The sequence below is a fragment of the Formica exsecta genome, unplaced genomic scaffold, assembly GCF_003651465.1.
Source record: "Formica exsecta isolate Colony F162 unplaced genomic scaffold, ASM365146v1 scaffold1492, whole genome shotgun sequence".
NCBI classification, from domain to species: domain Eukaryota; kingdom Metazoa; phylum Arthropoda; class Insecta; order Hymenoptera; family Formicidae; genus Formica; species Formica exsecta.
This window is the reverse complement of record NW_021848819.1, coordinates 224,672-239,775: the sequence shown is the minus strand read 5'-3', so window position 1 is coordinate 239,775 and position 15,104 is coordinate 224,672. Positions and strand designations below refer to the sequence as shown.

General features: G+C 33.6%; 1 protein-coding gene across 1 annotated transcript in view; it reads right to left on the bottom strand.

Annotated features, from left to right (window-relative positions):
* Positions 1-5,151: 5,151 nt before the first annotated feature.
* Positions 5,152-15,104, bottom strand: part of LOC115232723 (dipeptidase 1-like) — a 90,705-nt gene continuing 80,752 nt past the window's right edge. The window contains exons 7-11 of the mRNA XM_029802772.1: positions 14,149-14,325; positions 11,103-11,187; positions 10,552-10,627; positions 9,449-9,587; positions 5,152-8,783 (exon numbers count right to left, since the gene is read on the bottom strand). Coding sequence (XP_029658632.1) covers positions 8,694-8,783; positions 9,449-9,587; positions 10,552-10,627; positions 11,103-11,187; positions 14,149-14,325 — 567 coding nt within the window. The 3' untranslated portion in view covers positions 5,152-8,693. The remainder of the gene's footprint in view (positions 8,784-9,448; positions 9,588-10,551; positions 10,628-11,102; positions 11,188-14,148; positions 14,326-15,104) is intronic.

The following is a 15,104-nucleotide window of genomic DNA, read 5'->3' as shown; positions in this document are numbered from 1 at the left end:
TATTTTTAATGCTTTTTAAATATATTAAATATATTTTTTATAAAAATTTATAGAGTATTATTCGGGGAATTATAAATTAAATATTGCGACAATAGTTTGATTGATTTTGTAAATAATATTTATTAGATAATGTGTGTGCTTACGAGTATTAGGTAACATAATGTACTCTAGGGTCCTTCATAGAAGGCGTACAAATCATTGTTCCAGCAATGTCTTCTAGATATAACGTAGATAAAATTGTCGCCGTTGCGATCGTCTTCGTTCTTACGAAATTCGCTTTGTTACACAAAGTAACAATTTTTTTTTTTTTTTTTAATGATTGGCATCTAAAATCGAATCTCTTTTCTTCGTCAAGGTGTCACAGATCACTTTTCGCATTTATCGGCTAAAGTTTGCAAGATTATCTATTTGTTCTAATAACTTGATCTGTATGCCGTAAAATGGCGTAATAATTCGTGTTATTTGCAAGCTTCACTCTTTCGCGCGCGCGAAATGTTTTTTTAAGTATATTTCTTTAAACGCTTATCTTTTTTTACTCGTAACGATCTTCTTTACTTGTATATGTATATATTGCTAAAAATTCAACAATCATCTATTAGTGATAAGGAATCGAGTAGAAATGTTGCTGATCATTGCTAAAATGCTTTATAGTACTTGTTGTGAAATTGAATTTCATAGCAGAGTAAGAGTGTCTAATTAATGTAATGCAAGCCGCTTAATTGCAGGAGGCGAATTATGCTATATGCTTCGACAGGTCAATGCGCAAGATTAAGAGAAAATTCTTTTTGCAAACTGCCGTCGCGATAAGGGTCTGACTTTATCATCCGCGGACACGAGATCGTGGATTAATTGATACGATTCGATTTTATTGCCGCAATTCACGAGATCATTTCTAACATCAAACCAACCGAAATGTCTAAAATTAGTTTATACACGATCTAAATTTACTTTTCTCACTCTCTAACTAAAACTGCTCTCAAGTAAATGTATCACTTATAAATATTTCCCTAAGTTTGTCAGAGCCGGCGAGCGTGCGCTCGAAAAACGCGGCTCGACCTTTTTTAAAAAATTCTCAATTAGTTTATTCCTATTCTCTTTGCATTCTCGCGCGAGTTGTTTCTCATTTATGCATTCACACTTTTTTCTTGCTCTCTTTTGTTATATAGGATGCACCAGAACTACTGCCACTCTTTTTTTGTAAGAATTTTTTGATCAATTTATATCCCACTTTTTTTAAATCAAAATATCAAGGCATCAATAATTGTTGATAGAGTTATATAAGCGGTAAAAAAAATGAGAAGCTTTTTTGTTAATACTTAATATAAAATCTTATTTTTTTACTTTATTTTGAGATTTATTATTTTAATTATTATATTACTTCAACAATCTTAATCTATATATATAAGAGATTTACTTATATCAAAATATCTAATATTCTCTACAGTATTTAATATTAAAAAGTTATAAAAAAGAGAGAATACGGGCTCAAAAATAATCAAAAAATTGTAAATAAAAAGAACGGCAATAGTTTTTTACTTGGACATCCTATGTATATATAGTATATATTTATCTGTTCTCATATAGATAATAGCAAGTGAGTTAGTCTCATGCACGTTTTACGTCCGCAAGTACATCGATGTCTAATCTGTATAGATATTAATGTAATTACGCACATATCAGTATATATTTATAATTATTTCATAGGATGCCATGTACATGTGTGTTTATGTTTCTCTTTTTCTCACTTTCTCCTTTTTTCTCTTTTTCTTTCTCTGTTGCTTTCTTTCTATCTTTATCTTTCTCTTTTCCTCTCTTTGATTGTGTGTAGATGTGTATATTCGCGTATATATATGCTATGTTTCTTAGGTAATAGGTATCAATAGTGTCTCTTGTTTATAGCGTTAAGAATTAATTTATTAAAACTTTCTCTATCATCTTCATTTTCATAGTCTCTTTAATTATTTCTGGCCATGCATTAATTCTTGCAATGTATTTTTATCGCACGGATCTCACAAATCTTTTTTGCTTTCGCTTATTCTCTTTCGTTCTCTCGCTTTTTCTCTTTCTTTCTCTCTTTTTTTCTCACTCTCTCTCTCTCTCTCTCTCTCTCTCTCTCGCTCCGTCATATAGTTAAATTTTTCTAAAAACTTTTACACGCTGTATATAGTCACATCGAACAGCTCGAGGCATCCTTCTGATTGTACTTGTATTTGTTGATAATGAGATTTCCATTAAACGCCTCCCACTCCACCTTTCGTTCCCGAGTTTTCGCAACGATAAACGGCGACATCCTCCAGAACGGCGTTTCCAAAGTGCTCTAACTCGTAATCGTCACTTTTTTCTAGGATTCATCTCGAGCGTTCAACAAAGTGATAAATCGAGAATGCGAGCGGTCGAAAGTTTCTCGTCGTATCTTCTTGGAAGTTTACTGTAAAAATTTACAGCTATCCCCTCTTGGATCAACTTGTACGACTTCTCGGTATCGATTCGACTCCGTTGTTTATGTCGGTAACAATTTTGCGTCATTTCACCTCGAGAATCTTGGTGTCAAGAGAATCTTTTATAAATCGAAATTATTATTTTATAATACTTGATAAAATGTTAGATCAGGATGAACTTGGCTAGCGAAGAAAAAGTCTTCGTAGTGATAAAGTCTCTGTGAAAAATAGAAAATTTAATAACTTAGCATCATAGAAACTGATTTTTCTTGCACTTACATTATTGAAGTGTCAAGAAGCGCAGAGTATAAGATCCGTGAGACGTTTAACTTTTTAAACTAATAACTTCGTCGAGATAACAGGCGAAATCGGTTATGTAGTAGAGACCGAACGACATTTGTCTTGCTCGCATTGCTCGATGTATCGACGTTCGACCGCAAAACTTTTTTCGCGGTGAGTAGTTGGGAGTACATAATTCTCGCCAGATGAAGTGAAAAATCGTAGCTACGGTCAGAAACGTATTATGGTCTCTCGAGTACAGTTACGATTACTGATTCGCTCTTTCTGTCTGTTATACGGGGTATCTCAAAACTATCAGTACTTTGATTATGACTTTATTGTATTGCAGAGCTGATTTTTAGCGAAAATCTCACGAAATACAATTTTTTCAATTTTATGACATAAAATGCCGTGATAATTAAAATTTTATTGAGATAAAACCGGTTTAAATCTTAAACAATATGATTTTATTATTACTTTAATTTTGAAACTTTACTTCTCAATAATTATATTTTTTGTATAGAACTTACAATGATGATTAAACTAAATATTAAAATTTCGAATATTTTTCATCTTTTTTCTTAACTTGCATATGTGAGTGCGTATGTGTTGCCTCTTTGATATCTATTATTGAAATATATTCCGATAATTTTGGGATACTCTGTACGTACACTTCACACATAATCATGATTGGATATATTCTATTTACATGCACGTCTTGTCTTATTAAACTCGCCCGTTGTTGTGCGTTTAGACATGTCATTATTAATTATATATAATATAATAAGTATAATATTATATATTAATCTGAGTTTCTAGGCAGTTGTGTGTTTTATGTTATATATGTTAAGGTTTATATAGCTAAGATTTTTCTTTTCCTCTTTTCGCCATTGTCTTCCTCCTTCTGTCTTTTTCTCTGATTTTCCTTCGATTAAGTCATCTTAGAAAAAATTGTTTCTACACACATGCGTGATTGATTATCCTACTTGTTAGGTTTTACAAAATGAACACGTTGATCTATCGAAAGAATAATGGTCGAGCTGTTCGAGAAAACAACATTTACATCCATCTTTTTCAATTTGATTTTTTCATATCTCAAGTAATAGTGTAGTCATAAGACAAAATCTATATTTTAAAGCAAACAAACCTCGATGATTATAGAAACGATACGAGATAGGAATATATCGATGAAATTCATTTCGCGCGCAAATAATTGACATTATTCGGATACGATTTTCGCGTTCTTCTCGAAACGCTCGAAATTATTCCGGTCTTTGATAATACATCTTTTCTCTTGTCTCGCTCACAAGTGTTACTGATTCATACACACTCGAAATGGTTATCTATGATCTTGATTCAAGTCGATTTTTTGTATTTGTCTCGGCATCTACTCGCGTTTACGCGCGCGAGAAGGAAAGATCTCATAAATTATTTATAAAGAATAATTGTGACAGTCGCATTTGTTCATCTAAATGTGATAAGTTACAAGGATTTATATTACGGAAATGCTACGGAAAGAACAGTATGTATGTGTCTCCTCTCCCCCTGATGTCCTAATCGGTGGTATTGAGCAAAGTGCCGTAATTATGTACTCGTTAAACTTACTCCGTACGAATTAAAAATTATGCGTATCCTCCTATTGGTCGTTTATGCTACTTAACAGTAGTCTATCTGGCGATTACTTGCGTTATTACTGCTAAAATGTATGTAAAAGGGAGCTGCGTCTCGCTAATATCGATTAAAATTGTAAACTTTTTTTTAATAATTTTTAAAATTGTATTTGCTAGATCTCTCTTGGGATAAATGCATGCTGATAGCTTTATTTCGAAAAAAGGATTTTTTTTGCTGAATTGAGATTTAAATGCAGTCGCGGGGAAGAGTACAGCCAACGATATATTTTTAATTAATGACTAAGCTTTTTAAACTCTTCTAATGTTGCAAAAACATGTTTCTCGTCAAGAGTCTAGTTCTTTGACAGTTCGTGCGGACGAAAATTCCGTTGCTCGTAAAATAACGCCGCGAGTCATCGAAGGCATCAATCGTTTTGCACAATACACAAATGTGTATACGCGGGTATGCTTGTGCATTAAGAATATTCAGTAAAGTATTTACGTATGGAGAAGTTTCTCTCGTAGATGTACGGTCCACGATAGATTAAGCTATGTTTCTCGTCGTCTTTGCTACGAATCTATCCTTTGCTATCAATATTAACGCAATATTACAAAGTTGTAATTTGAAGATTTCGGCGCATCTAAACTACTAAATGCACACGCTTCTCTTCTTGCATTGTCTCGCAATTCGTTCGATTAAAGTGATATGATGATCGGTTGAGCTATACTTTTTTCTATAAATTTTTCGTACAATTATAGAAGCAGATTTATGGTTTGTAACAGAATACATGCGTGCAAAATATACTTGCGTTATTACTGCTAAAATGTATGTAAAAGGGAGCTGCGTCTCGCTAATATCGATTAAAATTGTAAACTTTTTTTTAATAATTTTTAAAATTGTATTTGCTAGATCTCTCTTGGGATAAATGCATGCTGATAGCTTTATTTCGAAAAAAGGATTTTTTTTGCTGAATTGAGATTTAAATGCAGTCGCGGGGAAGAGTACAGCCAACGATATATTTTTAATTAATGACTAAGCTTTTTAAACTCTTCTAATGTTGCAAAAACATGTTTCTCGTCAAGAGTCTAGTTCTTTGACAGTTCGTGCGGACGAAAATTCCGTTGCTCGTAAAATAACGCCGCGAGTCATCGAAGGCATCAATCGTTTTGCACAATACACAAATGTGTATACGCGGGTATGCTTGTGCATTAAGAATATTCAGTAAAGTATTTACGTATGGAGAAGTTTCTCTCGTAGATGTACGGTCCACGATAGATTAAGCTATGTTTCTCGTCGTCTTTGCTACGAATCTATCCTTTGCTATCAATATTAACGCAATATTACAAAGTTGTAATTTGAAGATTTCGGCGCATCTAAACTACTAAATGCACACGCTTCTCTTCTTGCATTGTCTCGCAATTCGTTCGATTAAAGTGATATGATGATCGGTTGAGCTATACTTTTTTCTATAAATTTTTCGTACAATTATAGAAGCAGATTTATGGTTTGTAACAGAATACATGCGTGCAAAATAAAAAAAAATTTAAGCACTTTCTTCTGTCTTTGTTAGACTTTGGAAATATTTTTGAAGTATCTTCTACAAACTATATTTTTTTCTATCTTTTATTATATATAAAAAGCATTTTCATATGTAGTTAAACCGACTATTATATCAGTTTAATGAATCATTGACCGTAACGTACCTATATCTTCGACTCGTAATAATCGTACATACGCGATTTTTTTCAACGATACATTTTCTCCCTTCAGCGACGCGTCCCGATTTGTTTAGGTGGAAGCACGAAATGTTTCACGAGGCCCGCGGAAAATATCACAGTCCTGAGGAAAGTCACGAAACTATTCGCGACGCATCCAGGAGTTGTTGGTCGTATATAGCTATTTTGAAAGTAGCATGAGTCCAAGTTTGACGCGTCCTAAATTCTGAAATACAAATTCATGCAATGTATTCGTAAGTTCTTCTGAAAATTCTTCCACGCCATTTTCAATATTAACAGTTTACGTAACATAACTTGCGAAGAATATAGGTCGCGTTACGCGTTGCATGAGATTTGTAAAACTGATTTTGTTCTCAAAGCACTTATGGCTGTAGGACGATTCAGAACGACGGTTCGTGCAATCGGTGCAGCAAGTGAACGGTGGAACTCGAGCAAAATGTAATGGCGTAACACCCAATCCATTATGCTTTGATAAACTTGTCTCCGTAAATATGTAAAAACATTTTGGTTGCAAATCATAATTGGCAATTCTTCAATCGTAATTATTCAGTTGTCAATTAAAAAAAAAGTGTTACTATATTTTTGAAACTGAAAATAATGTGTCATAGATGTAAATCAATATCTTCGTAAAGTTCAGTATAAGCGTGGCTCGGCAGTGTTTAATATCGGCAACAAATCATGTTATGTATATAAGCGTAACCATAATCAAATAGCATGAAATTATGATACGAGCTGCGTGTTGAACAGATTTCAGGAATAGTCAACATTCTTTGGCAAATTGATTCAGTTGAAAGTGTCAAATGATGCCTTTACAATAATATGTATTATCTGGATGTTTTTATCTTTGACATAGTAAAAGTTAGTTTAGTCAGTTAATTTTCGTGTGAAAGGTGAAAATATAGAAGCAATGCGGAATTAATACGAAACTGCGATTCATTGCATTGCAATCAATTATAGAAGCTTGTTATAAAACGAGTTTTGTATGATATTTTTTTTTAGTGACACGTGGAAGCTATTTTCGGAATTTTTAGTTTATCGCTAGAAACTTGGTATCTGTCTCATATTTTTAATTTTTTCCTTGGAAATTTCGTTATATTCGCACATTATAAGTGCACTTGTCTGACTCGACCGTTATATATTATATAGGGCATTTTAAAACTGTACTGGCAAATGCCATTGATAGCGAATTCATTGACAAACGTGGAGTCATTTCTCCTTAAAAACTAATATCAATAATTTCTCAATTATAAGCAATTGGATATATAAGTAATTTTTTGTATATTATATTCGAAGAGTACAAACAGGTATAACGAAACTTTTTTTATTCGCAGTATATTTAATTTTAAACCAACTTTATATAAGAAGAATTTTTATTTAATATTTATTTAATGTTGCAAATTAAAAAAGTTTAAGGAGTTTTTTATCTAATTATGTTTGATGTATGATGGTAATGTCGTTTATATTTGTTCTCAAATCAAATTATAAAAAAATCATATAACGGCTGCAATGATAATCTTGCTGCATTCAAATACGTACTTCGTTTTAACGTCAGGAATTTTATACGATTAATCACGTATAGTTGTCATGTACAATCTGTCCGTATCCTTGCATATTTAACGCTATATGGCTGTCTGATTCTGTATTTCATTAATCTAATATGTGGAAATATCGTGTGTTGCGTGTGCTGTAAACGCATGATATGAGAATCAGGCAGCCATAATTGATACTAAGTGTGCGCTGCAAATTTAGTCTTTATCTCTTTCAAGGAGAAATTTTTGAGGATTTTTCCGACCATCTTGCGATTCATAAAATAACTCGAATATAAACTGGCTATATGTCTTTGTGAATTTACTTTGTGCGCCAAAAAAATGTAGTTTATAAAGCGAAAGTTACGAAATCGTGATTCATGCTTTTATTTCCGTGTGTTTTCTGATTATTATTTGTTTCAAGTTAGAATATATAGTACGGCATATATAAAGCATGTGTGCTTTAATGCTCGTGATGCAAATTGCGAAATGATGAATACGTATCCGAATTATTAAGTTAAGTTTGAAGTCTGGACGGAAATGCCTGACAAATAATCGCGAAATCATGCTGAATAATTTATAAGCGTGCAAGAAATACGGAGTTAAAAAACAGTCATTAATCTTTCTTTAACATTAGTAGGTTACTATGCTTGTCCAATATTACAAAATTAAGTGACGTTTATAAGAGGCGGATAATTATTTTTCAAATGTGACCGCAATTTATGTTATCGCGAATGGCTTGATCTTGACATCTTCTTTCCGAATGATGTCGCAGGCGAACGAGAAGCTTGTCGTCTCAAAAATGATTTTTCCGAAGGATCCTCTCGACGCCATAATTTCGAAGAACCGATCGCGTTTTCGAGCTGAATCTTCGTCTCTCGTTAAGGCGCGATGGAGTCCCTGAAGTAGAAGTCGGCAGTTCTTTCGGTGTAGATTAGTTGGTCGTTTCCGTTGGAGATATCCATGGAACTCTTCTCATAGAATGATTTTTTGGCGATTCAGGGCACGCGTCCTTACAGGCTCCAGTAATGCCACGGTACTCGTAAGATCCTCGGCTATCGAGCAAAGTCGAGAAATCCCGGCACGAACGTCCTCAAAGAGGATCAGGACGCGCCATAGACGCAGGCCGAGTTGTCTGGTGGACTGATCTTCTCCACGGGTAATACCGCCGCTCTGTGCCACTCGTCACGAACCTGTTTTCCGGAAATGATAATGATTGCATACTGTAGCAAGATAAGGGAGCGATAAAGGACGGAATTGACCTACGGTCAATATTATTCGTATATTTTCGGACTTCTTTTCTAAGATTATGAGGGAAATAAGCTTTTTGGCAAAAATATTATCGGGTTGCTATAACGCTTGCCAATTTTTATCTGCAATAGCAGTTAAAGTAATGCTTACACATTATTTTACTATTATAATTTTTTATTGGTATCTTTTTCATTAATTCTTAATTTTTTTTTATTTTGGCTATATTTAATTTGTTTAAAAAAATCAATTCTTGTTGTTTTTATTTTTTCTATATAAATTTATCTTTTTTATTTTAAATATAAAAATAATTTCAACAAAATAATAAATTGCGATAATAAGAGTAGCATCAAGTCATAACGCGCTCAATTAGCTTGGCAGGAGTGCGTAACAAAGAGTGCTAAAACTTTAACAATTGTCCGATAAATTTAACACGCGCGCGATTAATCTCAAATAGTATCCCGAATTATGGACTGTGTCGCTGGAACTCATCGTCATACAGGATTACGTGTTTTGTTGGAGCAAGTAACTAAAACGCTTTTCATTTACAACTCTCGTAAACGGTGATCGTAAAAAATATAGCCTGTATCCGATTAAAAACGAGTCGTACCTGTTCAACTTTCGCAAATACTCTCAGTAAATTGAGACCGGCCAGTTTCTTGATATCGTCCTCCGTCCATGCTGGATCTTCCAGTAGAGTGGCCAATAGTTGCGGATATGTCGAGACATCCTCTAAGCCCGTGGGAGTGCTACAGAAGGGATAAAAATCTTGTGTGAGGTTTAAACGATTTATTTCGTTGATTCGAGTCGATATTCAGAGAACGAGATTAAGTTGATATCATTACTGCATTTGCCGCGTTATTTCAATTTTTGAAAGAACGCGATAATTGTTTAATAAACAATTTCATCATTTATTTATACATTTATTTTTAGTATTATAAGGCTAGTTTTTGATATTTTTAATTCTCTTTTAGTATTATTTATACAAATCTCTCACATTCATTGATTTAAGTTTAAATCATTTATATAAGCTATCGTGACTTTACATTACTTCTGTGAACAACCTTCTTATTATTATTATAACTAAGCATTGAGCTTGAATACAGAAATGTTGACTTTGTCAAATTAATTTAATGTGAAACGCATATTAATTCAATTATAATAAAGCATTTGCATAAAACTTATGATTCTATCTGATAATGAATTTTGACATTTTTAGAGTAATATGTAACAAAAATATAAATTAAATTTCTTTGTGTCTAATATAATAAAGCATTAAAAACCACATTAAATGTTGAAGTCAGTTTAATATTTAAAGGGTACCATGAGACAAAATAGCGGAAAGTTATATTAACAGCGATATATTTTGTAGTATACATTATGAGAATCATCATAAGTACTTTATGAAAGTTTCATGGCTATAGAACAAAAGCTGCTCCTTCGTCATTGTTTCATGCGTCCCCCGTAAAATTAACCTCCCGGGACTCATACCCTTTTCAAAACAAGCGAAGCAATTATTCTGAGTGTTGTAAAAGAGTGGAACTCTGTGGGTTAAATACATATTTACGCGAGACCGTAGATTTATTACGCGCGATTCGTATCTTTCAACAAGATTAATCATAAATATTATTGAATTGAATTATATGACAACGCGTCCCTGTCTCTGAATATCTCTGGCCCTTGTGTGTAGAAATATAGTGAAAGAATAATTACAAATTTATCCCGTCGAAACCTGCTCCGATACCGACGTGATCGATCCCCGCCACCTTTCGAATATGATTGATGTGTGCTGAAACAGTGCAGAACCTTAATCATTCCCCGTCACGGATGGCGCGTAAAGCATGCGCGTCACATAAAATATTTTATTATATTTTAATATAAATGCATATGCGCGCGTTTACCCGAGGGAATAAAATGTGACTGGGGAATAATGCGCGGTTATGAAGTAACGCGCTTATGAGATTGTCACGCATGCACGCGTAAAATAAAATCCCTTTTTATTATCGTGACAACGAATTTTTCAAATATTTGCGAGCATTAAAATGGGAGCAAATACATATCCCCTGTAAAAAGAAGATAGATAGTATTCTTATAAAATTGAGATTAATGCTCGTTTGAGGAATACATCGGACAAATTTTTTTCCTAAAAGTGACATTGAAAATTAGGTTTATAAAGAAATTTTTATGATATAAAATAAGACGAATATGATAATTACGTCTATCACATGCAATATCGATACTTCGCAAATAGCGTTTGTACATACCAATAACATCTTTTATAGTCGCGGTGTTGTTGCACGTTATGAAGTAGGTATAAAAAGGGACCATCGCCACTCCGCCGTTTTTAGCCTGCGAACAAATGCATTAATGCCAGATACGTTGTGATAGTATTTCTTTCAATTCTTAAATGATAATAGAGAATATATTGTAGAATATATTGTAGAGCATCGCGCGTATTTGTAGTAAAATTATGATACATTGTATTATAAATTATTTTACTACGATATACAAAACATATTTATGAGAAATGTCTCATAACTTATCGATTATTCGAAATTTTATTAAAGATAAAAATTTGTATGGACGATATATAACTGCATCAAATCGATGTTCCAGAAAATTAACAGTTTATGTGATGATTAGTGTGATGGTTATAATAAACATTATTGAAAGCAAGCAATATATAAAATAAATCGAAGAATTAAACTTTATTCGAGATAAAGTTATCTTTTTGTATCAGCTCGAGGGAAGTTATCAGGGAAACTATTTTAAGGAACACAGTACACAATTGTCTATTTGATACCTAACTTCGCTTAAACTACATGGGCAATGTTAATTAGGGTAGCAGGACGGCACGGTTAATAACACGTTACCGGGCAAGGCATCCGGCTTAGATCGTTGTTACTCATCCTCTCATTCTGCGGGTATAATTAAGGGAATATTGATCGTCCGTGGAAGAGGATGAAGTTCGTGCGGAGATGTTAGACTGACTTCTCAAGAAGCTGAGGAAAATGTCGGTTAATTAATTAGTTACTATCTTCTTTCTTGGAGGTGTCGAACAATCCTTTATTTGTATCATTTTAAGTTGAAGACATATTTCAAAAGGGTAAGTATTCATGAGAGGAGAGAGAGTAATAAGTTTTTAAAAAGTGATATTAATCCATAACAGTTTTGTCTAAATTATTTTTTTACGTCTCTAAAATTAAATATGATTTTCTAAAAATGATTATCAATAGCGGATTACTAAATGCAATAGATGCTTTTCTAAACACCTAACAAATGGAGTAGGAGTGGGAGGGTAAAATATCTAAATGGATTGTAATCGATTTCGTTGTTATGTTTACATAATTTTAAATTGTTTCTGAAGAAGATAATAAAAAAACTTTTATAAAAAAATATATCTTAATTAATTTTTCATACAATTATATTAGAATTTATTTTTCTTTTTCTCTCTTTAAATTAAATTTTGATTAAGATTATGTATCATTCTGATGATGTTGATGAATGATGATATGCTACTATATTACTACAGAATTGATTATAAAGTTTAAAATTTGCATTGTATATCCTTTGCGATAAAGTCAAAGTGTTGATCTAATCGGCAATAAGTTGAATTTAATTTCGCTAACTTAGAGCTCCTTGAGTTTAATCGTCAGTTCGTCAATCGTTAATCGACAGGCACGCGCCACGAGAATGAGATGAAATTTTAATGAAGCGTCGTTTAAGTCCTCGCTCAGCCAACTGTTACACGATTAATGAGACGTCAATTATTATACCGCGTTTATGCTTCCCGCGAATTTAATAGCCGAGGAAAAATTTCGATGTCGCGATCGAGGGAGAGAGATAAAGACAGAGACAGAGTGAACGAGATTAACGCCAATTGGATTAACGCCAATCGTTGGTAATGGGTGTGCGCAGAATTACCGATAATAACGTGGATTAAGCTTCAAACTTCTAACACACTCGTGCTATTTTGGCGCGTTGTTTCCGGGGTCACCGCCGCTCGAAATCATTTTGACATATCTCTTCCGAACCTGGTTTCATCGGTTACGAATAGTTCGCGATTATCTCATTACTCGAACAATTTGAACACCCGATACTTTGTATGTTAATATAGATCCTGTGTTCTTGTATCCTTTCACACATACACGTAAACACACGCACATACACACACATACGTATTGCTCCGCGGACGCTTTACAACTTTGTGGATTACAAACTATTCTCCTATCGCTTTCGATTCGCACACGGTTGGCTTCGCTTCGCTTGCACTCTACGAATTTAATTTTGACGTTACCCATCTCGCTTCCAGAGATATCAGATCTGTCGATAAAACTTGCGTTTAATCACCGGTACAGCGCGTATATCTTTCGTTTTGCTTTCACATCGTTTTTATTTCTCTTTACATACGTTTAAACGATTACGTATAAAAAAAAAAAAAAAAACGTTTGCCGGCAGTTATTTGTTTTTGCACATTTTGCACGTTTTATTTCTTATCATTTATATATTTGAATATTTATATCGTATTTTAACTATATCATATTTTACTGTATCTAACTTTTCATTATAACATTATTTTAATAGATGTCATTTTTTTTTTTAGTTATACAACTTTGTCAGATTTATATAATACATTGCAATTTAGCAACTTTATAAATAAATTCTTAATGAGGCTATTTCGTGTTATCATAAAATCGACAATTGCATCGTGAGTGTATCCTTTACGTGCAGCTGCTGATTTTGGATTTATTTTCTTTTGTTTATTAAATATTAATTTCGCGGTTCTACAGGCAAGTCTCGCGCATTAATATTAACTTCCGTTAAAATCGAGCTTCGATCTGGTTAGTCCGCGGTAAATATGCATATATGTCGGTTCAAAATCAAATAATCGCGATGAAATCAAATAATCAAACAAAAATTGCATCGCGGCAGCAAGTAACTTCTGTACGTACCGGTGTACACTCTTGAGAGCGCGCTTTGATTTTTTTCTATCTGTCGCTCGTTCCGCTTGTAGCAAAGGGATATTCATTTATTTTTTCTGTACACTTGTACTGTGTAGTGTTTTCTAACTGACCGACGCGCACAAGGCGCCGACTAAGATTCGAATAAATAAATAAATAAATAAATAAATCTGTCTGCATATACGTATTGTAGTCAACGTAGTTTATTCGCGACAACATATTTTGCTATCTGTGTTCAGAAAATGTGTAATATCAGCAACGGAGTGATCGAACTGATTCGTTTCCCTATTTTTTTTTTTTTGCGTGTTTGTATTTCCATATTCTTGTCTATGTGACGTGAAAAACTCACCAGATTTCTGAGCACATCGTCCGGCACGTTTCTGGTAGAATTGCATAGCGCCCTGGCAGCGCTGTGCGAGAAGATCACCGGCGCCCTCGTAGTCTGTAGGGCCGCTCTCATCGTTCTTGTCGAGACATGCGAGAGATCAACCAACATGCCCAGCCTGTTCAATTCTCTGACAACTGCCTGGAGAATAATGAAGCACGTTAAATCTCTTCCTTCTTTGATTTATATAAAGATAATCATATGTATATAGTCATATATTTAAAAAAAGATAGAATTAAAAAAGATAGAATAAAACTATGTGAATTGAAGGAAATTTATGTCAATATACATATATATTAAATCGCATGACTCTTTTTGCAAAAAATAAATTAAATTTAAATAAAAAGCAGTATAGATAGATAGGTATAAATGTAGGTGGAAAAGATATTATACACAGTTCTTTTAGATTTTTGCCTATATTTTTCATTTGTTGTCTTTCAAATATCGTTTTCTAAGCAACAAATCGATAGCAAAAATACTCAATAAGGAAAACCAAGTATCGAAACAATTCAAGTATTGTAAGTGTTACTAAACTCGAAGTGATTGAACTAAAATATCGGATGGCATGCTGGGTTTGAGACGAAGTGCCTTTATTATGGCGCAAAAGCACGTGGAAAGGATCGACCGGGAAGGGCGAAAGAAAAGTAGCACGGGAAACGATGGAAACGCCGGCGTTTCAGCCAGGGAACATTAGTCGAGAACGCAAGCAACCGCCCATTCCATCGTGCGATAGCGGGAAAAAGCTTCGATGTATTGGTGGTAATGCGCAGGATCGAGCTTCGTGTATTTGTGGCCTTTTGCTTTGATAAACACGTAAATTTTCACTTGCATCACTTATCTTAAGAGCGGAGTAAATTTAATTTTTTGAAACGTTGCGAGTTTTAACGAGATATAAATCGCGGTGCATTCATCTCGATCAA